General features: G+C 53.3%; 1 protein-coding gene across 12 annotated transcripts; it reads left to right on the plus strand.

The window, feature by feature from the left end:
- The first annotated feature begins 1,240 nt into the window (after positions 1–1,240).
- Positions 1,241–27,066, plus strand: ACHE (acetylcholinesterase (Yt blood group)). Of its 12 annotated transcripts, XM_083410284.1 has the most exons (5): positions 12,769–12,861; positions 17,500–17,593; positions 17,965–19,487; positions 21,263–21,429; positions 21,906–23,003. In XM_083410284.1, the coding sequence occupies exons 3-5, from the start codon at positions 17,989–17,991 to the stop codon at positions 22,016–22,018; spliced, it is 1,779 nt and encodes a 592-aa protein (XP_083266410.1). In that variant the 5' UTR covers positions 12,769–12,861; positions 17,500–17,593; positions 17,965–17,988; the 3' UTR covers positions 22,019–23,003. The 12 variants fall into 12 exon arrangements, with proteins under 12 accessions (XP_083266408.1, XP_083266413.1, XP_083266416.1 ...); XM_083410282.1 differs by lacking the exons at positions 12,769–12,861; positions 17,500–17,593 and adding an exon at positions 1,241–1,354; XM_083410287.1 differs by lacking the exons at positions 12,769–12,861; positions 17,500–17,593; positions 21,906–23,003 and adding exons at positions 1,243–1,354; positions 25,754–27,066.
- Positions 27,067–27,218: the final 152 nt, after the last annotated feature.

Genomic DNA, 27,218 nt, shown 5'->3' on the forward strand with positions numbered 1-27,218 from the left:
CCGCTCTGCAAGCCCCGCGCCTCCCCGTAACCGGATCTCTCCCTCTCCTCCCTCCTGCCGGATTCCAGGCATCGCCGGCCAAAAATACCCCCGGGGGGGGGTCCATCTCTGCCGCCTCCCGGCCTTGGCGGGGCCCCGCTCGCTCCCGCGGCCAGCCGCGCTCCCCTCCGGGCGTCGCCGCCAAGGGGATCCCGGCCAGGCCCGGCTGGCGGGGGGGGGGGGTGACGTCAGCGCAGCGCTGTCCACCCGGCGGAGGTGCTGGAGAGAGAGAGCCGGAACTCCTGGGTTCTTTCCTGAGTAGATGGGGGGGGGGGGCGGCGGAGATATCTGGATGCTCCGAAGGAGAGGGGCGGGGGCTCCAGGCTGGTGGCCGGAAGGCGCTTTGCACGCGCTCAGGGGCACGCTCTTCCTCCTCCCCTGGAGCTGCCGCGAGGAAGGCCTTGCCGGGGGAGGGGGCCGAGGGGGTGTATGAGGTCATTAGGAGGAGAATTGGGGTGCGTGGCTGGGCAATTTGGAGTGCCCCGACTGTCGGGGATAAAAATCGGGCCCCATCCCTGCGAGGAACCGTGCGCCCCCTCCCCTCCGGACCGGACCCTCGGGGCTTGTGGCGCACTTGGCGGGCGGCTGCCGAGCCCTCCCGGAATTGGCTTCCCAAAGAGGCCGACGGGTCCCGGGTTCTCGGGGTTCGCCGTCGGGGTCCCGGGGTTTCGCACGTGCTGCCTTTGTAAAACAAAACAAAGCCATCGCGAGGCATCCTTTGCAATCCGCCCCCTCCAAGGAACCCAAGGCTAAGCGGGTGGTCCCAATTCTGAGACCTACAGAAGAGCAGGATTTTGGGGGGCCTGGGGGCCTCGGGCGAAGCTTCAGACGGCCGGCGTTGCGCACAAGTTCTTCAGCCAGACGCACCTTTCGGGCGCTGGCCGGCCGGGGTCTCCCGTCGGAAGCGGCGCCTGAGGGTCCCCGCACTCCGATCCCCGACGGGGGGACCCGCAACTTGCTCTGCACGTGCCAGGCGGGGACGGGCCCGAAGCCCCGCCCAGGCCCGCCTGCCTCGCTGGAGGGGGCGTCTCCGAGGGGCCCCTGGACTTGCGCCCCTTCCCCAGCGCGGGAGCGCCCGGCTGAGCCGCTGCCCCCTCCTCCTCCACGGGGAGCCCTGGGCTGGCGGGGGGGGGGGTGAGGCTCGCGAGATCTGCCGCCTCGGGCCGCCGCCCGGCGGGGTGGGGAGGCTGGGCCAGCCGGGCGGGGCTGGGGGGGCGCCTCTGCTGCTGCTGCTCCTCTCGCCCCCGCCAGCCCGGAGTCGGCAGAGGCAGCGGAGCCAGAAACAGCGGCGCCCTCGTCCTCCTCCTCGGCCCAGGTAAGGGGCAGCTGCAGGGGGGTCAGTGGAGCGAAGGACACCCCCAAAGGGCTCCCTCCTCGGCCCGGGCGCCTCTGACGCAGACGCCCCACCGTCCCTTCTCCGCCCCCCACAAATCGTGCTTCCCCAAATCTCGTCATCTCTCTCTTCCGCAAGAAAAGGCTCCCTAATCTCAGGCCGGGCTGGGAAATTACCGTACCCCTCTCCCCCCAGGTGGAGGTCGGGGCGCCCGTGACAGGCTGGCGCGTGCCGGGGAGGGGGGGGCGAGGTTCGGACTCTCCCTCCCGGGCCGCTGTTTTCCAAAGCCCACCCCCCCCCCCGAACGCGCAGCTCCCTCCGGCTCCTGCCCCATCTTTCCCGAGTCATCTTCTACCCCCACCCCGCCACCACTTCCCTACTCCTTCTCTGGCCCCCCAATTCTCGATCCCTCTTTCTCCATCGCCCCTTGCCTGCTCCCCTTCCTCAGCACCTGGCCTGTGTTGAGGGGGCCATCGAGGACATCCTGCCCGGGGGTTTTCCCAACCGGGGAGGCGGGGGGCTGAGCAAGGCCAGAGTGTTACGTTCGTGGGGAGGGGGGGTTGTGCTTGGAGGAAACACCTCTGAGAGTGTGAAGAGCGCCCCCCCCCCCCAGCACTCCCCTAGAAAGATGTAGAGCGCGGAGCTGGACATGCCGGGGAGGGGCATCTTCTGATGGAAAATCTTTAGCTGGGGGGCGGGCGGAATCCTGGCTTCTCCCAGGTGGGGTGAGGCTGTCGGGAGATCCGGCGGGGGTGGGGGCCTGGGAACCTCCGTTGGTGCAAAGAGAGGGAGCAAAGGGAGTCCTCTGCCAGTGCGCCTGCGCATCCACGCGGGGGGGGGGGCGCTGTGAGGAGCGGCGGGTGGGTCGCAATCCAGCCGGGCGCTCATCCGGAGCCAGATGCGGCGCTTAATGCGCTCAGCTGCACTTGGCTGCTGCAGGAGGTGAGGGGGTCCGGCCGGGCGCACCCCCCCCAGGTCACATCAAGGCTGTCTCTATGGCCACCTCCCCCTTGTTTGCAAACAGAGCAGCTGCAGGAATCAAAGGGAGGAAGGAGGGGGAGGGGAGAGCTATTAAAAGCCTGGCCAGGCTGGGGGGGGGGCGCTGGGTGTCCCAGAAGCATCCAGGCTAAATCTGCCCCTCTCCCAAATGCTTGGAAGGAGCCACAGTGGTGGGGAGGAGAAGGCATGTGCTCCCCCACCCAGGAGCATCTAAACACTCACCAGACTTGCCACCCCCAGCCAGACATGTAGACTTGGTCTCCGACCCCCTCCCACCCCCTCCAACATTTCCCCAATGAAAATAGGGACATCCTATTCCACATCCGGAAGCTTCTCCTGCATTTGATCTCATTGCACACATAGATGTCATGCGCACACAGACCTCGGTCACCTTGAGCCAAGTGCAACCTCTCCACCTCACCCACCTCGCAGGATCGTTGTAAGGAAAAAATGTGCGAGGGGAAGGGATTGTGTGCAACACTTTCCACAGATAAATGGAAAGAAAGAAAATGTTGGCGGTAAGCTGCCTTGAGTTCCTGTCAGGAAAAAAGGTGAAATAGTAGTAGTAGTAGAAGTAAAATAGACTTGAAAGACAAGTTGCTGAATTACAACATATTACTAACTGAAAACCATGGAGAGACCTGGTCTGAAGAGAGATATTGGATTCTTGTCTCATTACATATGCTAAAGCTGTTTTTGGTCATCTGCATACCATCCCTTGCTTTTTCCTGTAGGACTAATTGCAGTCGTTAACAGTCGTCAACAGGTTTACAATACCCATTGAGTCAATCACCCATCTCTCACTACCCTTCTGAGGAAAACTCTACCCCATCCCACCCTCCCACTATATATAAGGGTCTGGCGACTTCTGTTTCACTGTATCTGAAGAAGTGTGCATGCACACAAAAGCTTATACCCAGAACAAACTTAGCCGGTCTCCAAGGTGCTACTGGACTTTTCTTTAGTAATATTAATGAACATTGTTGTTTAGTCGTGTCCGCCTCTTCGTGACCCCCTGGACCAGAGCACACCAGGCACCTCTGTCTTCCACTGCCTCCCACAGTTTGGTCAAACTCATGCTGGTAGCTTCGAGAACACTGTCCCACCATCTCGTCCTCTGTCATCCCCTTCTCCTTGTGTCATCCCCTTCTTTCCCAACATCAGAGTCTTTTCCAGGGAGTCTTCTCTTCTCATGAGGTGGCCAAAGTCTTGGAGTCTCAGCTTCAGGATCTGTCCTTCCAGCGAGCACTCAGGGCTGATTTCCTTCAGAATGGAGAGGTTTGATCTTCTTGCAGTCCATGGGACTCTCAAGTGTCTCCTCCAGCACCAGAATTCAAAAGTATGAATTCTTCAGTGATCAGCCTTCTTGATGGTCCAGCTCTCACTTCCATACATCACCACTGGGAAAACCATAGCTTTAACTATACGGACCTTTGTTGGCAAGGTGATTTCTCTGCTTTTTAAGATGCTGTCTAGGTTTGTCATCTCTTTTCTCCCAGTAATAAACATACCAGAGAGTAAATCCTAATGAACTCAGTGGGACTTACTTCTGAGTAAAAATGCTGAGGATTGCAGCATCAGGCTCAATTTACAATAACGGAATAAACAGTGCCTGTGTTTCCTAAGAAGTGGCTGGTTGCTTTTTTTCTTTTTTCTAGTAACATTTTTTTAGTTTTCCAAAAATAAGAAAAATAAAAACAATACAAAACACTAAGGAAAAAGATCTTATGCAAGTTTTTAAAACCATATTCTTTCTAGCCGACTTCCCTCTACTTCTTGGTTCCATTACATTAAGCCTATTTATGCACGTCCGTGGAACCTTATATTCTTAAGAATCCAATTTTAAAACCACCTCCATCTTATTACAAGTTATTTTTAAAAGTTATACTAATGTCAATTTCTAAACACAAGTTGAATAGATATTCTTTGAACATTTGCCCCTTTTAAAAACTCAACGTCCTCCTTTCTTTGGCTTCAGATTAACTAAGTTGTCCTGCACAGTTCAATAGTTTATTCAATAGTACCTCTTTATCTTCTTTGGCGTGGGTTCTTCCTTAGGTAGGAGCTGGCTGGTCTTGGCCTGGGATTCTCAAGTACAGGAACAAAGTCTTTTGCTCAATGAGTCCATTGAGTCCTGTACATCTCAATATCATCACTTCAATTTTTTTAAACATTAATCATTTCCCACATTCTTCAAATCTTTATACGTCTTTTCCCAGGCCTTTTAAATAAATTATACATTGCCACCACAAATAGTAACCTCTTGTCCATTTTGTCCTCCCTTCCTGCCTCTTTTCTATCACGGTCACAGCTTCCCAAATCTTTTCACATATAATACCATTTTTGTCTTGCACTTCTCTTACTTTCCCTTGTATTTGCCTCGAACCTCATCTCTCCACCATTTACACCTTGGTGGTTTGTGAATTCGCCTCTTTTAATTGTCTCACAGCCTCTGCAAGTAAGTTATTATTTTTACAAATTTGAGAAGCTGCCTTATGAACGTCTTATTTTACCTGATCAAACAATTCTCTTTTCATGTCTGAAAGAAAACCATACAATTCATCTCTTCTAAAAGAACATAAGAAGCGGCTGTCTGCAGAAGCATCACAATTAAAGAATTTATGGCAGGTTGGCAACATTTTCCTTCAAAGTTATAGGAAAGGCTTCATACACCAGCGTCACTATTTTTTTAATCCGGTGCAGGAATTTTATTTTCAGTTCAAACAGGACTCTGTTTTTGCATCTACACACCACTTCTAATTGTCTTCTGAGATTAGGAGGGGAGGGGGAAAGGGACATTCCAGTATCAATTCAGTAACTTCTGTCATTCTGGGACTGTTCCTGGAGGGTATGTGATCCTGTGCCTTGCGTAGGAAATAAACCCCTCCCATCCTTGAGCTTGACCCCTCTTGCAGCAGCACAACTTCCGCAGGGACAGGCAGAGTCTCTTTCCTGTTTGCCCCCACCCCCGGAGAGAGAGGATTTCCCCGCTGTGTTTACAGAAAGCCCTTCCTCTTCCACTCTTAGCCAGGGTGGAGATGGAGACGCTCCAGGGATGCGGTCCAGAATCTCAATGTCTGGAATATGTATAGCAGTGCCAGGCTGCCTCTGGGCATGTGCAGAGCACTTTGCCCTCAAGGAACAGGAGCCAGCTCCCACTCCACGCTCTTCTAGGCTGTAGGCAGGTTTGGTTTCCAAAGCTAAACTCTGTAGGAGTTCATTGGCTGGAGCGAGCTAATTTAAGGGGATCCACCTGGTTAGACTGTTCTCTGGAAGACAAGTGGGTGGGTGGCTTTCTGTCAATCTCAAAGTAACTGAAACACTGCCTTGGTTGCAAGAAAGACCGTAAGCAGAGCTGGATCAGGCCAAAGGAGGCCCACCAAGTCCTGTTCTCACAGTGGGAATCTAGATAAACTGCCTCTGGGCTTGGAGCTTGAACAGGAACATAAGAAGAGCCTGTGGCTGAAGGAGATGCCCCAAGACAACGCAGGAGCTGGGGCCCCATAGCGAGTGACATTTGGGGCACGGTGCCCCCAATACGGGAGGCAGTACATAGCCATGATGGCTAATAGCCCTTCCCTCCATCTATTTCCCCCATCAGCTCTTAAACAGGCAGACAACACTATATTAGGAAGAACTTTCCAACAGCAAGAGCAATTTGATGGCGGAACAGACTCCTTGGGAAGGTGCTGGACTTTCTCCTTCATCAGAAGTTCTTAAGCAAAGGTCAGATGGTGGTTGATCGGAAATTGTTTAGCTGGGATTCCTGCATTGCAGGGGGTTGGGCTAGATGACCCCCGGAGTCCCTTCCAACCCTGCAGTCCTCTGATCTTCTGGAATTCCATCGTTTTCATGACATGCTTCAGAGAGAAGGCCCTTCCTTTGATCTGTCCTCCATCTCCCAGATTCCGTCCAACCCACACATGAAAGGGCCTCTTTCACGCACCCGATTCTAAAAATTCCAGCCTCGTCAAGAATGCCAGCAAGCACTTATGAAACTAAAGGAATGAGGGTAAGGCAAGCCTTGAGCATTCCCATCCCGGCTCCCTTCCCACGTTTCACAAACACACATCCATGCTCCAAAGTCAGATCATTTTCCCCCTATTGCCTTTTGATGCTGGGGCTTTGGTGAGGTCCCAGCGAGGGAGGAGCTGCAAACGAGTGAGACAGCGCCCAAGAAGGCCTCATCCTGAACACCAGGTGTCCTTAATGTAACCAAAATGGAACCCATCAGAGAACAGCCATGAGGGACAAGGAGGCATTTGCCTGGCAATTCCAGTGTGATGCTTGTGCTTTCCTGTTGTGAGAATCAAATGAAAGCAACACACTCTGGAGCCTGCCTTGGGGCCAGGCGGCTTGGAAGAGCCTGTCACCCTTTATGAACCTGCCCTGGTTGCTCAGACCCTCAGGAAACACCTTCTGTTGGTCCCACCAACATCAGAGTCACAGCCGGTGCTGGAAGGAGACAGGGAGAGGCTTTTCTGTCTGCTCCCAGATTGTGGCATTCCTTCCCAAGAAACACCAGACTGGCTCCCTCCTTCATTTCCGTTGGAAACTAAGGTGCACTGCACTGTTAATTGCTGGTTCTGAATGTGCTTTGGTGTATTTTAATTCCTATTTTTAATTCCTATTGCTTTAGTCTTCGTGTCTCCTCTCCTCTCCTCTCCCTCCCCGATCGCTTGCCAATTAGCAGCTTTGTTTCAACACCCACTTCCCTCTTTCGAAAAAAGAAGCATGATCTGCTTTTCCCCCCTGGGCAATTCAGCTCTAGGGACCACGCATTTGCTCCATAAGACGCACAGACATTTCCCCTTACTTTTTAGGAAGAAAAACATATGTCCTATGGAGCGAAAAATCCGGTACCTTGTTTTCACAACTTTGATCCCCCATTTGGAAAAGAAGAAAAAAACAAACATTGGCAATACAGTCAAACCTCGGCTCCTGAACACCGCTATTTTGGAACGTTTCAGCTCCCAAACGCTGAAAACCCAGAAGTAACTGCTCCAGTTTTCAAAAGCCGAATGGCTTCTGGGGAGGTCCCCCCCCCCTTTTCTCTCTATTGACTTTGCCAATCGCCCTTTGATCCTTGATTGTCGAACGTTCCGGAAGTCGAACGGTCTTGCAGAACGGATTCCATTCGACAACTGAGGTTTGACTGTATCAGGATTACAGACCCAGTTTATTTCAAACTAGGAGAGGAAACACAAACACACACACCCCATTGTGGCCCTTTAGCCCCATACTGACCGCAAACCAATTATCAAGAGTCTCTCGAAAGCCCTCCAAAACTACTTTAAAGACAATGACGTAGACAACATAACAACCCTCCTCCTCTGGGACGCCATGAAAGCAGTCACCAAAGGAGGTTGTATAAAAGGAAAAGCATCCCTTAAAAAACAAACCTCAAAAAGTAATTATGAGAACCGCTTTGAATCCCACCTTGTAAGGAAAGCTGGATACGAATACATGAAATCATTATCATTGACTCATAGAATTGCCGATGGCAAACAGTTGACTCTCTTTCCACTGGAGGCCCCCAGCATGCGACCACATCTCCCAGTGCAGGGAGCGCATCAGCGAGGGCCATGGGCCTGGAGCTGTGCCAAGACCAGCTTCAGGCCCTTATTTCTGAAGGTGCCATGAGCGCCTTGTCTTCCCCTGCTGCTCCTGATCTCATCCTGTCCTCCCCGGAGTTTGCAGTCCCTCCTGCTTTTGTATCATCTGCAGTAGTAATGTGTAGGCCAGAAGCAGACTTGCAGGCGATAAGGCAGGCTCCAAATTCTGAACCACGAAAAACCAGATTCCGTAATCATGTGCTTGCTCAGCTTTTGCTAGCCAGGGAAGTCGAGAGGGGCTCCTTTGCAAAGACTCGGAGAGCTCTGCATGCAGGAAAATGCTCTTCTTGAGCCCAGCCAAGGAAAAGCCTCTAGTAAAGGCGTCCAAGAGCAAACCACAAATATCACCTCTTTGGCTCGCTTCCTTTTGCTGGGCAGAGCTGGATAAGGTACAGGAAGGGAGTTGTGGGGATTCAAGAGGGAGCAGTGACCCTAAAACCGGGGTCAGCAAACTTTTTCAGCAGGGGGCCGGTCCACTGTCCCTCAGACCTTGTGGGGGGCCGTACTATATTTTGGATGGGGGGAGATGAACGAATTCCTATGCCCCACAAATAACCCAGAGATGCATTTAAATAAAAGCACACATACTACTCATGTAAAAACATGCTGATTCCCGGACTGTCCACGGGCCGGACTGAGAAGGTGATTGAGCCGGATTTGGCCCCCAGGCCTTAGTTTGCCTATTCATGGCCTAAAACCTGACATTTTTAAGCCATGTCTATTGGGAGGTGAGAATGACACGTTTCAGAAGCAGCTCCTCTAGTCCCCGGGAGCATTTTATTATATTCTTAGCAAAGGCTCTGGGGAAGCCAGCTGAGACCCCTGCAAGTGGCAGCTGGTGGATCTTGCAGAGTTGCCCAGCGCCTGCTCTAAGGACCACCTGCCTGTCTGTCTCTCTGCCACCCCATCCGTGCGGGCTACACGTGGCATTGGGCTGAAGGGTGCATGGAGCCCACAAGACGCAGGTTCCCCAGCCCAGGATTACAGAACTATGAAAATGCACCCGTTTCTGCATGCCCCACATCCTTGGCATGCAGCCTCCAAGTGTGGGCTCCTGGGAGGCAGTGGGCCTCCCACCCCCTGGCCCAGCCAGCTCCAGGGGTTGCACCAGAGACCTTCAGCCTGCAAGGCATGTGCTGTTGCCACTCGGTGAGAAGGCCCTTCTTCTCTTTTTGGCAAGGGACCAAAGACCTGGGTGGTAATCTTGGGTGCCCCTCCCCCACTTCTGCTGTTTATTTACTTATCAAGTCTGCAGATGACACAAAACAGGGAGGGGCTGCACGCACTTCTGGAGGACGGGATTAGAAGGCAACAAAGGAGAGCAGGACAGTGAGGTGTGACAATGAGGTTCGGGGAAGACAAACAGAAGCAGCAGAGCCAGGAGAGACAAGGCGGGTGAGAGGGGCAGGAGCCACTTCTGCCAAATTCCTTTGGGCTGCCTCATCAACAGGTGGTACCCTCCCGATGCTGCTGGGGGGCTGCAACTCCCACTACCCCTGGCCAGCCTGGGGACACTTGGGGGGGGGGGTGTGTGTCATAATCCATAGCACCTGGAAGGCTTGAGGGTGGCAGAGGTCAAGGCTGCAGTCCTCAAGAAAGTGTTACGGGCAGGGGGCAAGGAGCAGCACCCCCCTACTCAAAAGAGGCAGGGAAATGGGGAGGAAGAGAAAGACGGAAGCAGCGGGTTGGGCTAGATGACCCTTGGGGTCCCGTTTCAATGCTGCCGTTCAATTTTTCAATGTCTGACTGGCAGCCGAGACAGGAGGCACCTTTCTCCGAAAAGCAGGGGGGGAGCTCTTTCTGGGGCACAGACAGGGTGAGGGGCCTCCAACTGCCCCTCATTCCAGCTCCTATTTCAACTTTGGGGTGGGAGTCACAGGAGGGGAGGGAGGGAAGTGTCTCCTTCCCTGCTGAACTGCAGGAGCGATGGGGGGGGGGGGACGCAACTGCCAGCGTGAGCCCTGGCACTCGGATGACGGGGTTTCAGTTTCCACTTGCTAATCCTTGGGCAAGGGAGGCATTAGTTCCGGCTGGAGGGTTTCCTGACAGGCGCATGACGAGTGATGCAGATGGCACTGTCAGGGAGACTGACCCCCCCATCTCCTGTTGTCCCCCCCCCCGTCAAAAGCCACGACAGAGACATTCTGCTGCAGCAAATCAACACCCAAATGCAAAAAAGGCTGCCATTGCAAACCTGGCTTCATCCTGGCAGGAATACAGGGGTATTTTGCTCTGTGTCCCCCCCCCCTTGGCCCTGCTGGGAGAAGGGGAAACAAGTGTCCATTTTATGTGCAATGCCCCCCCCCCAAAAAAACCTCTAGGAACCAGACCAGTGTTGTCTCCCCAGCAGCCACAGGAGGGCTGATTCTGCCCTCCGCAAAAGGGGGCACACATATGCCCTCGCCCCACCTGCCAGCGCATCAGGATACCCAATGGGTCGGAGCAAATGATTCCACCCCCCACCCCACCCCATGTACACACTCCCCCCCCCCCCCCGTCTCCCCATATCACACACAGCCAGCTGGTTTATTTTTGACTCGGGTTCTTTTAATAGCTGAGCAGCTGCTGGGAGGACATCCCAGAATAGAAACTGGACATCCGAATCCCACCCCACATAATGCACACTTGGGGTCTCCGTTACACTCCTTCCCTGGCCCCACACGGAACGGTGACCCCACCTCTAAGGTCCACAGGGGAGAATTTGGGTGGTAATATATATATATATATTTGAAAACCCTCTTCTGATCCCCAAGGAAGCACAGGGACTTCCAGTGAGTCCACAGAACTGCAGAGCTGGAAGGGGACCCTGAGGGTCATCCAGCCCAACCCCCTGCAATGCAAGCTCTGCTTGAGGACCTCCAAGGAAGGAGAGTCCGCCACCTCCTGAGGGAGCCCATTTCGCTGTCAAGCAGCTCTTGCCGCCAGAAAGATCTTCCTGAAGTTGAGTCTCCTTTCTTGTAACTTGAAGCTGTGGGTTCGAGTCTCACACAGATTTGCATTAGCATTGCGATATCAGCAGTTTTATTTCCAACTCATTTCCTAATAATCCCTAGCATGGAATTCACCTTTTTCTCCACACACAAAGTCAGCATCTTCGTGGAGGGGAAGGGGGCTTGGCTCCATGGTGAGGCCTGGGAGAGACCCACTGCCGCAGGGATCCGTGCTCTGACTCTGCACAATGCAGCTGCCTACGAAAAATCCCCTCACATTCCTGGGCTGTCTTTCGTCTTCTTCTTCTTTGGTGATCGCTCATTTCTCCCTTGAGTCCTGAGTTCGAGTGTCTTCAACGCCCACCACACCTTTGGTCAAGGCTGCTCTCCAACTGGAGCCCTCGCAGGCCAGGGTTTCCCAGTTGTCGGTGTTTATACTGCATTTTTTTGCATTTGCCTTGAGAGAATCTTTAATCCTCTTTTGTTGACCACCAGAGGGGAAAGCAGGCTTTACAATAACTATAGAATAATCAAAACTATAATACTAATACGCGAGGGGTTGCTCAGAGATTCCCTCCAGGAAACCTTCCGGTCCTCCTTCCCCAGCGTCCATCTGAGGGGCTTGAGGTGTCTGGGGAAGAGTAAACCTAAGGAGTGCCAGGACTGGAAGCTGAGGAAATCTTAATCCATTTCAGCATTTCAACTTTTGTCTGTTTCAAAGTACACTTTTACTGCTTTCTCCTTTGTAAACTGCTTCGAGGGTTCTTGTTATTTTTTGCAATCAAGAGGCATGTAGGTATAAATGAATAAAATAAATGGGTTGTTCCTGAGGAGATGCTTTTCCTCCTCCGAAATGAGACTCTTTCCTCAGAAAGGGGACCCTTTTTCTCCTCAGAAGAGGCCGGGATACGAAGAGACGGAGCAGAGGCCAAGGAGGAGCAGGCCTGAGGCCTTTTCCCGCCTTTTTCTTCCCCTCAGAAAGTGCCAGAAGAGCTGCCCCTCCCCCTCTCTCCTCAGGCAATGGAGGCGACATCCCTTGCTCCCTCAGGAGGATTTTCTTTCCGTAATGGGCATTCAAAAGGTTCTTTCTTCTCCTCTTCCTCAGGGGCAACTTATTTATTTCCTAACATTTATATGCTCTTGATTGTGAGGTGTGTGTGTGGCAGTTTGGGAAAAAGAAGGCCAGGCCCTCATATCCGGAGGCCTCCTAAACAGCCACAGTTTGAAATCCATTAATTCATGTACTGTATTTTTCCGTGCATAAGACGCTCCCTACTTTGGGGGACCCCAAATTTAGAAAATGGGCATATGCACTATCCGTGTATAAGACGCCCCCAGATTTTGAACCTTATTTTAAAGCAAAAAAAAAAAACACCCCTAATCTTAGACACAGAAAAGTACGGTAATTCCCTCAGGTGCCCATGAGGAGTTTTAGGGGGTCCCTGGCCAGAGGATGCCTTGGGGTTCTCCTCCGGATTTGCCAAGCGTGCCTTCCTCTTAGCATGTTTCCCCCTTGCGTCCTGAGTTCGAGCGCCTTCAAAGCCCAGGACCCCTTTGGTCAAGGCTGTTCTCCAACTGGAGCTCTCACAGTGTTTCCCAGTTGTCGGTGTTTATACTACATTTTTAAAAATTTGCCTTGAGAGATTTGTTAAACTTCTTTTGTTGACCACCAGCATTACGCTTTCCATTTTTAAGTTCGGAATAGAGTAGTTGCTTTGGAAGACGATCATCAGGCATCCGCACAACACCACCAGTCCAACGAAGTTGACGTTGAAGAATCATTGCTTCAACACTGGTGATCTTTGCTTCTTCCAGTACGCTGGTATTAGTTCGCCTGTCTTCCCACGTGATGTGTAAAATTTTCAGGAGACACCGTTGATGGAATCTTTCAAGGAGTTGGAGATGGCATTTATAAGTGGTCCACGTTTCACAAGCAGACAGTAAGGTTGGTAGTACAATAGCTTTGTAAACAACATTTTGGTCTCCCTGTGAACGTCCCAGTCCTCAATCGGAAGAAAGCTGCACTCGCAGAGCTCAGGCGATGCTGGATTTCGGCATCAATGTCGGCCCTTGTGGAAAGATAACTGCCCAGGTAGAAGTGATTGACGTTTTCCAACACTGCACCACTGAGTTGGATTTGTGGCGCTGCAGAGGGGTTGTTTTGTTCTTGTTGGTGCAGCACTTTGGTTTTTTGGATGTTGAATTACAGGCCAAGCTTTTCGTAAGCTTCTGCGAAAATATTTAGGATGGTTTGGAGGTCATCCTCTGAGCGTGCGCACACTATGTTGTCAGCGCATAGTGAAGCTCTGTGACGGAAGTTACGGTAACCTTACTCTTTGCTTTCAGCCTGCTTTCCATCTGTTCGATATATAATTTCTACCCCGTTGTGGAGTTTCCCTTCAACAAAGTGTAGGATCGTGGCAATGAAAATAATGAAGAGAGTTGAGGCGATAACACATCCCTGTTTAATACCCAATCCCACTGTGAATTTTCACTTTGAGAGCCATTGTTATCCATGATTGTTGCTGTCATCATGGAGAAGCCGAATGATATTCACAAATTTATCTAGGCAGCCAATTTTTAAAAGGACAGTTCACAGGGCAGTATGATTGACAGTGTCGAAGGCCTTAGTCAGGTCAATAAACGCCATATACGGGGCTGGTTTTGCTCTCTACATTTTTATTGAAGCTGTTTGAGCAGTGAAAATCATATCCACTGTCCCCCTAGAAGGTTGAAAGCCATTTTGGGATTCAGGAAAGGTGTCCTCAGATATAGTTTGGAGACAGTTTGCTAAGATCCTTGCAAGAATTTTGCCATCCATAGAGAATAAAGAGATGCCTCGAAGATTTTGATAATTTTGGCATCCCTAAATCTGCTGGGATCTCCTCCCAGATTTTTTCGATGAGCTTGTGAAGTTGTTGTGTAACTTTGGCAGGAATCCCATCAGGTCCGCTGGCTTTGTTGTTTTTCATTTGGTTAATCGCTGTACACAACTCTCCCAGATTTGAGGATACTGGAGGGGCCACTAGGGGAGCATCAGAAGATGGCTGACAATAACATCTCTCCGACCCACACGAGGTAATTTGGAAGCTGTGATGGGAGTAAATAGCCTTCCTACCCCCCCAGGATTGTGGGGGGGGGGGCTGCCCTTGCCTGCTGTGCCCTATACCACCCCCGAATTTGTGGGGATGGGGGCACTAGGCAGAATGCCCTCCTGTGGGATCTCGGCGCTCCTGGACGCTGTCTCTGATCCACGCCGCTAGCTGCAAGAACTTCAAAAGAAACAATTAGGAGGAAGCGAATGCACATATTTCAAGGAAGGAGGGGGAGTAAAGACTGCTAACAGAAGAGATCTCTGATAAACAAGACAAGTTGGAGGAACAAGAATTAACCAGATGAAGATACACCAAGACTCGGTATGGCAAAAGGATTGGATGGGGGAGGGGGGGGGGACTTTCCTTTCTTTCCTCTATGTGATTAAACAAGAATCCCCCCCTCACAAGTCAGAAATGTCGTTTGAAGGACTTAAGCTGTGGATTTATGTCTGTGTGGAGATAAACTTTCTAACCAAAGCATGCTTTAAGAAGAGCGTGGAATGTATAAGGGCTTTGGAATGACGCAGTTAAAAATACCGTCGCCATATTGGGAAGTTCTGTCGGAGGACTTAAGTCTGGGAGGAGAAATAGAGCAATAGAGATGTTTTTATATTGTGGGTGAAACTCCTCAGAGGGACTTAAGAACGACAGTTCTGTGATTAATGATGGAAAGAGCAATGTTATCTATGAAGGCGATATATGGAAACCATCTCGATTTGAGGATTGGACAAACGGAAAAATTCACACAGGATATACCGTATTTTTTGCTCTATAAGACGCACCAGACCATAAGACGCACCTAGTTTTTGGAGGAGGAAAACAAGAAAAAAAATATTCTGAATCTCAGAAGCCAGAACAGCAAGAGGGATCCTGCGCAGTGAAAGCAGCAATCCCTCTTGCTGTTCTGGCTTCTGGGATAGCTGCGCAGCCTGCATTCGCTCCATAAGACGCACACACATTTCCCCTTACTTTTTAGGAGGGAAAAAGTGAGTCTTATAGAGCAAAAAATACGGTAATTGGTGTTTATCTGCTTAAGGAGATTATCAGAAGAGATCATAAAGAAAAAAGAGAAAATATACGAACAAGATGAGATGTGGAAACAGCAAGATAAGACTGGATAGAATTATGAACTTTGTTTGGACTGATTTGGACATTAACGCAGTAGCAAGAAGATGATCAGAATCCCCCTTCGGATCTTGAAATATGGGTCCCCTCAACAAAATTTAAAAATTTGGCTTTGTAATTCGGAATTTATGTGATGTGATGTGATTTGATTTGATTGGTCGGTTAATAAAAATTATTTTTTAAAAAAAACAGATTTGAGGATACTGCAAGCTCATCTCTAATTTGTTAAAGCACATGCTCTCCAGGTAGGCCAGGATGGATCCCACTGCCTGATGGATCCGTGGTCTGACTCTGTACGATGCAGCTGCCTACGAGCAATTCCCTCTCATTCGTGACCCCAGGAGCATATATATGGAATATATTTTTGCCGTGATCTGCATCAACTCATGCTTGCTTGCCGTATTTTTTGCTCCATAAGACGCACTTTTTTCTTCCTAAAAAGTAAGGGGAAATGTCTGTGCGTCTTATGGAGCGAATGAGTTGAATTGCTCAGGGGCAAAAAGCAGATCATGCTCTCTTTTTTTTGAAAGAGGGAAGTGGGTGTTGAAACAAAGCTCCTGATCGTTTGCCGGATCGGGGAGAGAGATAAGGGAGGCTAGAGATAAAGGAGGCTGCCTGGGAGGGAAAGACAGCAAACTTGCAAAGGGGGGAACAGGAAGACCAAAGCAATAACAAGAGAAATTAGAAGAAAAGGACGAGCAAAAAATTCCTCCAGCTAAGGAAAAGACACTAAGGCAAACAAGAGGGAAGGGAGTGTTGAAAGGAAGCAGCTGATCTGTGCTATCAGGCGAGAGATAAGGGAAGCTAGCGGAGGCTGCCTGGGAGGGGGAGGTAAAAGCCCATGGATCCTCAGGATTTTTACATTGGGTCACCCCAAATTCACCATCCGATCACATGTCTGTGGCCACAGCATGAACCACAAAAATCATACATCCACTGTTTCATTCAGAATATTTTTTCATGTTTTCCTCCTCTAAAAACAAGGTGCGTCTTATGGTCAGGTGCGTCTTATGGAGTGAAAAATACGGGTGCATTGAATTGCATTTGCCATCTTGCTCCCCATGATTTGAGAGGTCCTTAAGCAATTTGGTATCACCAGTAAACTTGGCGGCTTCGCTCTCTGTGTGGCTTATGAGCAAACACCCAACGGAAGAATTTAAGCAGAGAGTTGTTTGGCCATCTGTTGAGGTTAGCTAAGATTCCTGTCTTACAGGGGACTGGACTAGATGACCCCTGGGGGTCTCTTCCAACCCTACAATTCTATGATTCATCCCGATATCAAATCCCGGGGGACTCCAGGCTCTGTGGAGAAATGCCCTATTTATCCTATTTTCTGCTTCCTGTTTCTTAGCTAGTCACTGATCCGTAGCAGAGCCTCTCCTCTCCTCCCACGACTGCTAACCTTTCTCAGCAGCCTTTGGAGAGGCACTTAAGCAAAGAAAGCTTTCTGAATGTCTAAATACACAAAGGCTTGTCAACAGAGGACTCTGAAAGGCTAGCGAGAAGGGGGGGGAGACTCCCCAGGCCAGAAACCTATTACGTCCACAAGAGCAGGGTGGGACCACAAAAGCACAAGTCTTGGGTGTCAGAGGCCACACACCCAGGCATGTGCCACCCCCTCCTCTGTGGCTTCAGCGCCCTCACCCACCCCGGGTGGCACTGAGGGTCTGGATTCCTTCCTCCACCCCCTAGAAAGACCTTGAGTCAAACCCCCACCCTCCCAGGAGACTGGTGGGGGGGCTGAAGGATGGGAAGAGGGCCTCTCAGATGGGGGGCACTGAGGCACCTGAGAGTGGGGGTTTCTGGCTTCTTTTAGGGCAAAAGCAAGTCTTTTGACTCCCACGTTGGCGTAACCTCCAAGTGTCCTGGTTTCTGATTTGATCCCAGAATGTCCCACTTTTCCTGCTTGTTTTTGTTTTTCTTGCTTGTGTTGGTCCAAAAGTCCAGTTTGATCCTGTTTGAACTGACAATAAAACCCCTGTGTCAAATGAAGGAAACAGTGATGCTGGCATGTGAAACCCTTCCTATGGTTTAGAAGGAGAAGGTCACCAATCTGCTTTAAATTCTTTAATTGCAAGGCTTCCACAGCCAGCCATTTCTTAGGAAACATGTGGAGTGTTCATTCCTTTATTGTAAATGGAGCCTTACACTGTCTACTCAGAAGTAAGTCCCACTGCATTCAGTGCAGCTTACTCCCAAGTAACTGGGTCCAGATTGGGCAGCCTTCCAATGCAATCCTAGACATTTTTACTCAGAAATAAGTCCCACTGAGTTAAATAGGATTTATTCTCTGGTATGTTATTGATCATTCTCATGTTGTTGTTGTTGTTGTTGTTGTTACATCCTGTCTCTTTCCCCGACAGGGACTCAAGGCAGCTTACTGCTAAAATTTCATTTTGTTCCATTTATCTGTGGAAGATAACTTCACACATTTGTTCTTTACCACAATCCTGCGAGGTAGGAAACATGCAGCTGTCCCCTGTGAGGATTGAACCTGCAATCTTGGCATTATCAACGCCATGCTCTAACCAACTGAGCTATCCGCACAGCTGAGTGTCAGGCTCCCTGCCTGAGCTGGAGGCTCTGGGCCCGCTCCTCCACTTGAACCCGGGGCCTCGCCCTTCTCCTTCAGCCCCTGAATCGGAGGCAGAGAAGGAGCCTGCTGTTCTCCCCGCTTCCTCCCCTGTGGCCTGGCCTGCGCTGATATCAGCCTGCGCGCCCTTTATCAGACAGCAGAAGGAGGGCTGGGCAGGCCGGGCCCTGACTCTGTGGCAACTGCAGGCGGCTAGGCAGAGGCCTCTTCTAACCCTCTCCCCTTTCTCCCACAGGTGCCCCCCAGGCAGGCTGGCACGATGCCCGCCTCGCGGCTGCAGCCCCTCTTCCCCCTCCTCCTGGCCTTCCTCGTCGGCTTGGCCCAGGCGGATGAGCTGCTGGTGGCCACCCAGACCGGGCGGGTGCGTGGCATCCGTGTGAGGGTGCTGGATGGCCAGGTCTCGGCCTTCCTGGGCATCCCCTTTGCAGAGCCCCCCGTGGGCCCACGCCGCTTCCTGCGCCCGGAGCCGGTCAAGCCCTGGAGCCATGAGCTGGACGCCTCGTCCTACCGGCACGCCTGCTACCAGGCGGTGGACAACACTTACCCTGGCTTCCACGGGACGGAGATGTGGAACCCCAACCACAACATGAGCGAGGACTGCCTCTACCTCAACGTCTGGGTGCCCTCTCCCCGCCCCAAAAACGCCACCGTCCTGGTCTGGATCTACGGAGGCGGCTTCTACAGCGGCTCGTCCTCGCTGGACGTCTACGACGGGCGCTTCCTCACCTACACTCAGAACGTGGTCCTGGTCTCCATCACTTACCGGGTGGGCGCCTTCGGCTTCCTGGCCCTGCTGGGCAGCCAGGAGGCCCCGGGCAACATGGGCTTGCTGGACCAGCGCCTGGCGCTGCAGTGGCTCCAGAGCAACATCCAGTTCTTTGGGGGCAACCCCAAGGCTGTCACCATCTTTGGGGAGAGCGCCGGCGGCGCCTCGGTCAGCATGCACCTCCTCTCGGCCCAGAGCCGGCCCCTCTTCCAACGGGCCATCCTGCAAAGCGGGACGGCCAACGCTCCGTGGGCCACCATCACCCCGGCAGAGAGCCGCCGCCGCGCCACGCTGCTGGGCAAGCGGGTGGGCTGCCACTTCACCAACGACTCTGAGCTGGTGAGCTGCCTGCGCACGAAGCACCCGCAAGAGCTGGTGGACGAGGAGTGGTCGGTGCTGCCCTACAAGAGCATCTTCCGCTTCTCCTTCGTGCCCGTCATCGACGGGGACTTCTTCCCGGACACCCCCGAGGCCATGCTCAGCACGGGCAACTTCAAGGAGACGCAGGTGCTGCTGGGGGTGGTGAAGGACGAGGGCACCTACTTCCTCATCTACGGGGCGCCCGGCTTCAGCAAGGACAACGAGAGCCTCATCAGCCGAGAGGACTTCCTGGACGGCGTGCGCATCGGGGTGCCGCACGCCAACGACATCGCCGCTGAGGCCGTGGTGCTGCAGTACACCGACTGGGAGGACGAGGACAACCGCGAGAAGAACCGGGAGGCCATGGACGACATCGTGGGCGACCACAACGTCATCTGCCCCGCCATGCACTTTGCCCGCCGCTACGCCGAGCACGGCAACAAGGTCTACGCCTACTTCTTTGACCACCGCGCCTCCAACCTCATGTGGCCGCTCTGGATGGGCGTCCCGCACGGCTACGAGATCGAGTTCGTCTTCGGGCTGCCGCTCAACGACAGCCTCAACTACACCCCCCAGGAGAAGGAGCTCAGCCGCAGGATGATGCGCTACTGGGTCAACTTTGCCCGCACAGGGTAACGAGGCTGGCGGAGGGGGCAGGCGGGGGCAGGGAAGGGAGGAGGCTGCCCTCCAAGGGAGGGAGGAAAGGGGGCAAAGTTCCTCCCCACTCGGGGGGGGGATGCAGGGGGGGGCCTTCTCTGTGGCGGCCCCTGAGCTGCAGGGCTCCCTCCCCCTTCACTGCACAGCTTCCGGAGAATGCTGGAGACGCACCTCTTTGCCCTGCCTTTTGGCACTTGAGGTGCATGTTTTTAGGCCCCACCTTATTTTACAGTTGCTTTCTTGAACTGTTTTTGATCTTGTGTTTTAATGCTGAAATCTGCCCTGCAACCAGGGCAGGTATTCCATTAATTAGTTAATTAATTAAATGTTTGAAGAAGCTGCCAGTGGGGTCGCAAACAGGGCCCTGGGCATAGGTCAATTGGGGGAATGAATTTTGGAAGATTCTCAGGATTCAGGTTTATTTGCAGGACTTGATTAGATTTATTTATATCCCCCGCGCACACAACTAGAAAGATGAAAAATGTTCCTAGTTATGGATTGTGTTTGATTGTCTGGCTGGTTTTAAGTGAGAATTCCTGATTGGGGCAATTCATGTGAATTAGCAAATTTCAAAATGTTGACCCTTGGCCATGATAAGAAAAACATGGGTTTGAATTTTAAAATATACAGACCCACCACTTTTGATTTCTGCTCAGGTGTGTCTTGAGTGTGTGAGTTTGCCTGGGCAAATAGCAGGAAGATTAATTCAAATCAGTCTCTGAGTGGGAAGGGACTCCAGCCGCTTCCCGGGGGCTCAGTTTCCTTGGAATAGGCACAGCAGAGACTGTGGTGTCTTCAGTATATATGGTTTTACTTACACATACATGCAGCCCGAGTGTATGATGGAGGGGCTCACAGTATTAAGACCTCAACGGATCCTGCTTCTCGGTTAGTCGCAGCTCTGCATCCTGCACACAGCAAGCAGGTCTCTGTGTCTCCAGCTTCTGGGCTGCTTCCAGCTCGGCTCACACATGTTCTCTGGCTCCTCCTAGGTGAGGGGACTAGAGGAAAGGCCCACCCATCAGCCTGGAAGGCCCCCTCACTTAGCTGCAGCTCTTCCAACCTGGCCGGTTCTTTTGGGATGTTGAGGAGGACACTTAAGCGGCCAGCCGAGGTCGTTGTCCTACAAAGAAACTTGTCTGACCAGTTCAGCAAGAGAATCTGCCATGAAATTCTAACCCTCCCTGGGTCCTGGACCTCAAGGCTTGGAAGGGACTCGAGGAATCATCCAGACTGACCCCCCCCCCCATTATACCTCAAACCCACAGCAGGGGAAAGGAGGAGAGCCAGTACTTAAAAGAACAATGAAGCACTGAGCCAGAATACTGGACTAGTCCTGGCCCTGCACTGCTGTTGTTGTTTTGTATACAGTGGACGCTCGGGTTGCAAACGTGATCCGTGCAGGATGCTCGTTCACAACCCACAGCATTTGCAACCCGTGTCTGTGCATGCGCAAAGCGCGATTTAGCGCTTCTGCGCATGCGCGACCGCCAAAACCCAGAAGTAACCCATTCCAGGTTTCGGCGGTCCGCAACCCAAAAAACCGCAACCTGAAGCAGCTGTAACCCGAGGTATGACTGTACTGCCCGCCATCCTTGGATCTCAGGGCAGTTAACTGCATAGAAATACAAGACAAAAACACCCAAAATGCACCATCTGCTGCTAGGTTGACCCAAGCACAGAGGCCGGTGCAAGAATTCCTGGGGGGGCTGGTCCAGAAACTGACCGCTCACTCTCTCTCCCCACGCAGGAACCCCACGGACCCCTCGGACAAGGAGGAGTCCTGGCCCGTCTACAACCTGTCTGATCAGCAGTACGTCAAGCTCAACACGCAGCCGCTCAGCACCGACCGCGGCCTCCGGGCCCAGATCTGCGCCTTCTGGAACCACTTCCTCCCCAAGCTCCTCAACGTGACCGGTGGGTCTGGGCCCCTGGCGGGGGGAGCCTCCTGAGAGTGGGCAGGGACATGGCGGGGGGGGGAGAAACAGGCAAAGCACAACCCAGCCCAGGAATTGGGCCGCTCCTTCAAAACAGATGTGGAAAATCCAGCCCCTTCCCCAGGTCTTCTTCAGCCGGCCCCTTGACCGCCCCCCACCTGCCAAGTCTCCCTAAATCCAATCTTTTGCTTCCCACCCCTTTCCACCAAGAATGACCTACTTCTCCAGCCTCCTCTCTAGCTCTCTCTCTGTCTTGACCAAACTGACCTCTCACTACCACAGCAGAAGGTGATGCGTTTGTGGGCAGCCGGTGGCTGCCTCCTCCCTCCCTACTGCCATTGCAATCTGGGGGAATGGCAACTTTTCCAATGAGTGTTGAGCCGGGCCTTGCACCCCACACACCCCTCTCTCCCCTTTGCCCAGAGGTTTAACTCCTCATTCTCTTCTCCCTTGTAGAGTCTTCCAGGCATTGTGCTGAGTCCAGCTGGGGACCCGGGGGGCCCTCTGCCCCACTGGTGGTCCTCTTCCTCCTCCTCCTCCTCTTCCCCCCATGGCACCTCCTGTCCTGAGCACCCCACGGATCACACTGAGAGAAGAGCAGGTGGAAGCCGCTGCTGCCTGCCGCAGACTGGTGGAGGGCTGGGCCTTGGTGGAGCAGGGAGGGGGCTCAGCCCAGCTGCTGGTGCTGTTGCCGCTGCTGCTATGCATGGCCCGGGAGGTCAAGAGGGGCCTATGTCCAGGGGCATCGTGGGAGCAGAAGGGCAGAGGGGTGGGCAGGAGGCAGCGACTCACTGGGCACGCAGCCCCACAGGAGCCCGCAGGCAGCAAAGGCAGGCTGCCCTTTGGCATTGCGGCGGATTGACTTTGGGAGACAAAGACCCGTGAGCGATCCAGCATGGATTTGAGGCGTGCTGCAAATCAGAATGCGCCGTCTAGGCAACTGAGCCCCGCAGTTCTTCTGTGACAATCCTGCTTGTCCCGGAACCAGCATCTGGACCCCTGAGAGCCCAGCAGTGCTTCCCCTTTGGGCTTGGGGTAGAACAGTTGGATTTTGGGAGAGGGACACACGAACGCAGATTCAGATTTCGGCAACTGAGTGGAGGGTTTCCACCCAGTTGCAGCAGGATGGAGTGGAGGATGTCTCTGGTTTTAAGGGCAAAGCAGACAGACTGGGAGACACTGAGCCCCTTCCCACCTTTTCCCAGTCCACCCCCCTCCCAGCACCACTGCCTGCCTTTGGGAAAAGCTTGGGGGGGGGAGAGCGGCAGGGAAGTGAGCCGTTGTGTGAGGGGGCTCAGCACCCCCTGCCCAGGCGCCCCAAACCAGACCTCCCACCCACCTTGCAGCAAATGTCTGCTTCAGGCACAGTGTCGGGATGAGTCAGGGTCTCTGCGTGTGTCTGTATAGCTTGTTCTCAATGGTTTTATGGTTCTGTTCCTGCCTGGTGTTTGGTTGTTCTCGTTTCATGTTCACATGCTTGAAACTTTGATGGTTGTGTGTTCCTGAGGTCCCTGTTTGGGGGAATTGCAATAAGAATCAATAATTTCAAGCACACACAGTCTTTGGCGCTTTGCAATTTGGGGGGAGGCGAGGGACGCAGCAAGTGGGAGACCCACTCTTTCCAACTGCATAACCAGAGGGGGAAACAGAGGTGGGGGGTGAAGAGGAGGGTGCATGGGGGTGTGCATAATGTGTCTGCAAAGGGGGGTTCAAGGAAGGCCTTTTGGGGTCAAGGGAGAGGCTGCAGGAGGAAGCATGCTCCATGTTCTGCTGGACTTACAGGCACACAGATATTGGGGATGGGGCTTCATTCCTTGGTGGGTGATCCCTTTCTCAGCCTGGCTGTGGGCCCAGACCCCTTTTCGCAGGGCCTTCTTGGGGGCCACCTGAATGCCAATTGCCATTTGCAGAGATGGCTGCAGCCTTGGTTGTGGGGAGTGTGTTAGATGTGAAGTTTGGGGTCACCCTTTGTTTAGCCAAGGGGTCAGGGCTGTAAGATGGAGTTTGGAGGCAAGGCACATAGTTAGTTAGTTAGTTAGTTAGTTAGTTAGTTAGTTAGACAGATAGATACCGTATGTTCTGGTGTATAAGACAACTTTTTAACCCAGGAAAATCTTCTCCAAAGTCGGGGCTCATTTTATACGTCGGGTATGGTTGTGGCGACGCAGAGCCACCCGTTGGGAAGGAGGAGAGGGAGCCGGTGAGTGCAGCCCGCTGCTTTGCTGGATGGCCGCTCGGGGCTCGCTCACCTCGCCTTGGGCTGCTGCTGCTGCTGCGATGGCAGAGGCAGCGGAGGGGTGCGTGCTCTGCCCCTGGCGGCGCTTGGCGGGCTTTAGGTTGGGGGGCTGTGGCCTGTGCCTGCTCCTCGCCCCACCTTGCCGAGGGTCTGGCAGCTCTGGGCCCATCTCCCTCACTCCAAGGAGTGGCGAGCAAAGCGGCGTCCGGAGCCGGAGCTCGGGGCCCGCACTGTCTGTGGTCTGTGGCGGGGCTCAAGGGCGCATGGCTTTTCTTGGTGCACGGACTCACCGTCTCGTCCCAAACCACAAACATGACAAGAGGGATACGGAGTGTGTGGGGAGCCCGTCGGGGGCGCCGCCAGCCCCGGCACCATGTGGGGCATTGGCAGCAGCCGGCCAGTCCCCATCCCTTCCTCTTCGCCCCCACCCCACAAGGAGGACCAGAAACGGGTGGGGGTAGTCTTATACGGCGAGTATATCCCAAACTCTGTATTTTAACCGGAAAAGTTGGGGGTCATCTTATACGCCCAGTCATCTTATACGCCGGAAAAAATGGTAAATAGAGATAGAGATAGAGATAGAGATAGAGATAGATTTTGAGAGAGGGATAGAGAGACATGTCCACCCTCCAGCCCAGAAAATAAATGGAGCTGAGTGATGAACCTCCGAGCTCCTGGCCCGCAGGTCATGCTCTTAACCGCAATGCTGCCGCAGCTGCCTTTAGCTTGCTAATGCTAACCATCTCTTTCTTACATGGGTGTCCTCAGTGCATCTCCCCCACCCTCAATAAATCTTCTGCTTGGTCCACCCAAAGACTCCCCTCCCGGCCCCAGAGCTCTGAGTCAAAATCAAACTGCCCCCCTTTCAGATCCTTCTGGAAAGCCATCCCAAAAGGCTTCCCACCCAGTGGCAGTGCATTCCACAGGCTAGCAGCAGGTGCATGATGGAAGGGAAGCTGCCTCCTGCCAGTGAGAGAGGTGCAGTGGTTAGAGCACTGGATTATTACTTGTTTTATTTATTAAATTTGTGTATCGCCCCTTCATGGACTCTCCTTCGTTGGAGGCTTTTAAGCAGTGGTTGGGTAGCCTTCTCTCGGGGATTCTTCAGCTGGGATTCCTGCCTTGCAGGGGGGTGGGCTGGATGACCCTCGGGGTCCCTTCCAACTCTATAATTCCAGGATTCATTGGAGGTTTTTAAGCAGAGCTCGGCTGGCCGTCTGTCAGGGATTCTTGAGTGGGGGGTCCTGCATTGCATTCCTAGCCATGAAGCCCACCAGGGTGACTTTGGGGCAGCTACTACGTCTCAGGCCAACTTTGTCTTTATGAGGATGGAATTGGGGGCGGACAGAGTCATGCAGGCTGCTTTGGAGAAAAGTTTAAAAAGGTGAACTTCGCAGTGAAATCTCTGCCGGAGGAATCCACTTTCCCCTGTCCAGTTTGTACACTGAGACTCCGGGTTTCACGGAATTGTAGAGTTGGAAGGGACCCAAAGGGTCATCTAGCCCAACCCCCTGAAAAAGCTACTTTTATCACCGGAAATCATCATTTGAGGGGAAAAGGTCCCTGAGGCGGAGGTGCTGTGAGCCAGGCCACCTCCTCAGTCGCAGCAGGAGAGACAGAAATGTCCCCTCCTCTGCAAGGTAGAGGACGAAGGAAGGAGGACACAGAGGCCAGCATCCCTAAGAGGTATCAGCCTAGCATTGAAGGGAAAGTCATGGTGAGAGGATGAGGTCAGGAGAGAAGCTGGGGGGCTCCATCTCCCCCTGGCCACGCAGGGCCCACCCCCCTCAGTGGAAGCCGAATTGCACCCTTAAAACTCCCCACAGACAGAGGGACAAGAGAGATGGAGGAACATGTCTCCGTCTGACCCCAGGTGTGGAGTCTGGGGCTCTGCAGTGGGGAGGGGGCTTTGGAGCCTGGTGAGTCTGCACCCCCCCCCCCCCGCAAATGCGCTCTGGCCTCTTGGCAGCTCTTCCTGCCGCTTAACTCTATTTCCTTTCTCCTCCTTTCTCCTCCTTTCTCTCTCCTTCCCTTCTTGCTTTCCCTCCGCGCCTGCCCCCCCCCCCAGACAACATCGAGGAGGCCGAGCGCCAGTGGAAGCTGGAGTTCCACCTCTGGAGCGCCTACATGATGCACTGGAAGAGCCAGTTCGACCACTACAGCAAACAGGACCGGTGCTCAGAGCTGTGACGCAGAGGGGGGAGACGAGGGAACGGCCCCTCAGCCCCAGCTCAGTCAAGCAGCTCAAGGAAACCCCCCATCAGCCCCTCTGGTGACACTCACCCCAACTCTCCCCCCACCCCAACCCAAACACCTTCCAGTGCAGCTGGATCCCAGCCGATCTGAACATCCCTAATGGACCCCCCCCCCCGTCCAACTTCCCTCTCCCCTGACCACCTGACCACCCGTCCAGCCACCCAAAGCCAAGAGTTGTGCCCATCAACGCAATCCAAGCAGCCCCTCCAGCCTCCGGGCGCCCCCATCAATCCAGCTGGCCCAGCCTGCCAACACCCCCCACCCCAAATCACCCCCATCCCCAGAAACAGGAACCGGGCAGCAAGTTGATCTACTGCTTCCGTACTGGGGTGGGGGACACAGCACCTGGCCTTCCCAAGGCCCCTCCATGGTCCCCGCGGTCACCAGTTCCCAGACCCCCCCCCACCAACTGGCCCCCCATCGTAGCACCCCAAACTCATTGAACCCACACCCCCTGTGGTTCCTCCCCTTTGCTGTTTGGGACCCCCCCCCCCAACTCCTGACTCTTTGCTGTGATTTGTATATAATGTTTATTTAAAGGGGGGAAATGTGATAAATAAATGAATAAATACACACACATATATATAAATATAAATATAAATATATATCTATATTTGGACTGTATAGCGACCGGAGCTACAGGCAACACTCCCCACCCTCCACACGCATCGCCTCCCCCCCCAAATCATTCACTCTGATTTCCCCACACATGTCACAAGGCACCCCAAGGGAATCCACCCCCCAAGCCATCCTCAGAGCCCACCCCCAAATACCTATTACCGTAGAGCCTTGGCCAGATCCAGGGCCTGGTCCCCACCCCTCAAAGCAACCACTCTCCCAAATCCACACCCCCCCAGACACCTCAAAAGTCCAACTGACTTGGACTTGTCCCTGTTATCAGTCCCGACCTCCGGACAAGCCCCGTGACTCAAGGGCTCCTTCGGAAACAGAGAGAGAGAAAGACCCACTCGCAGACCCCTGGAGAGCTGGGTCCCCCGCCAAGTCAGTTTGCCCCCCCCTTCCCTGCCCCCAGCCTCCCACCTCTTCCGCCTGCATGGCCAGCACCTGTGGAACTCCGACCTGTGTGTGAACTCCTGCAAAACCCAATAAAAAGAGTTAACCTGGTGCGGCGTCTGTGTGTGTCTGTGATGGGCGGGGAGGGCAGAGTGGGACGGAACCGGGGAGGGGGCGCTGGGTGGGCAGGCAATATGAGGCAGCAATGCTCAGCCAGCGGGAAACCAGCCAACCTCTGTTCGACTTTGAGAAAGGGCTGTTGC

Source organism: Podarcis tiliguerta (assembly GCF_965153285.1).
Source record: "Podarcis tiliguerta genome assembly, chromosome: 13".
Lineage (NCBI taxonomy): Eukaryota > Metazoa > Chordata > Lepidosauria > Squamata > Lacertidae > Podarcis > Podarcis tiliguerta.

What these genes read in the sequence shown, in the direction of transcription:
- ACHE (XM_083410281.1), top strand. An exon ending in GTCAACTTTGCCCGCACAGG is followed by an intron (nt 19,488 to 21,262) that starts GTAACGAGGCTG and finishes CTCCCCACGCAG; the next exon opens with GAACCCCACGGACCCCTCGG. An exon ending in CAAGCTCCTCAACGTGACCG is followed by an intron (nt 21,430 to 25,753) that starts GTGGGTCTGGGC and finishes CCCCCCCCCCAG; the next exon opens with ACAACATCGAGGAGGCCGAG.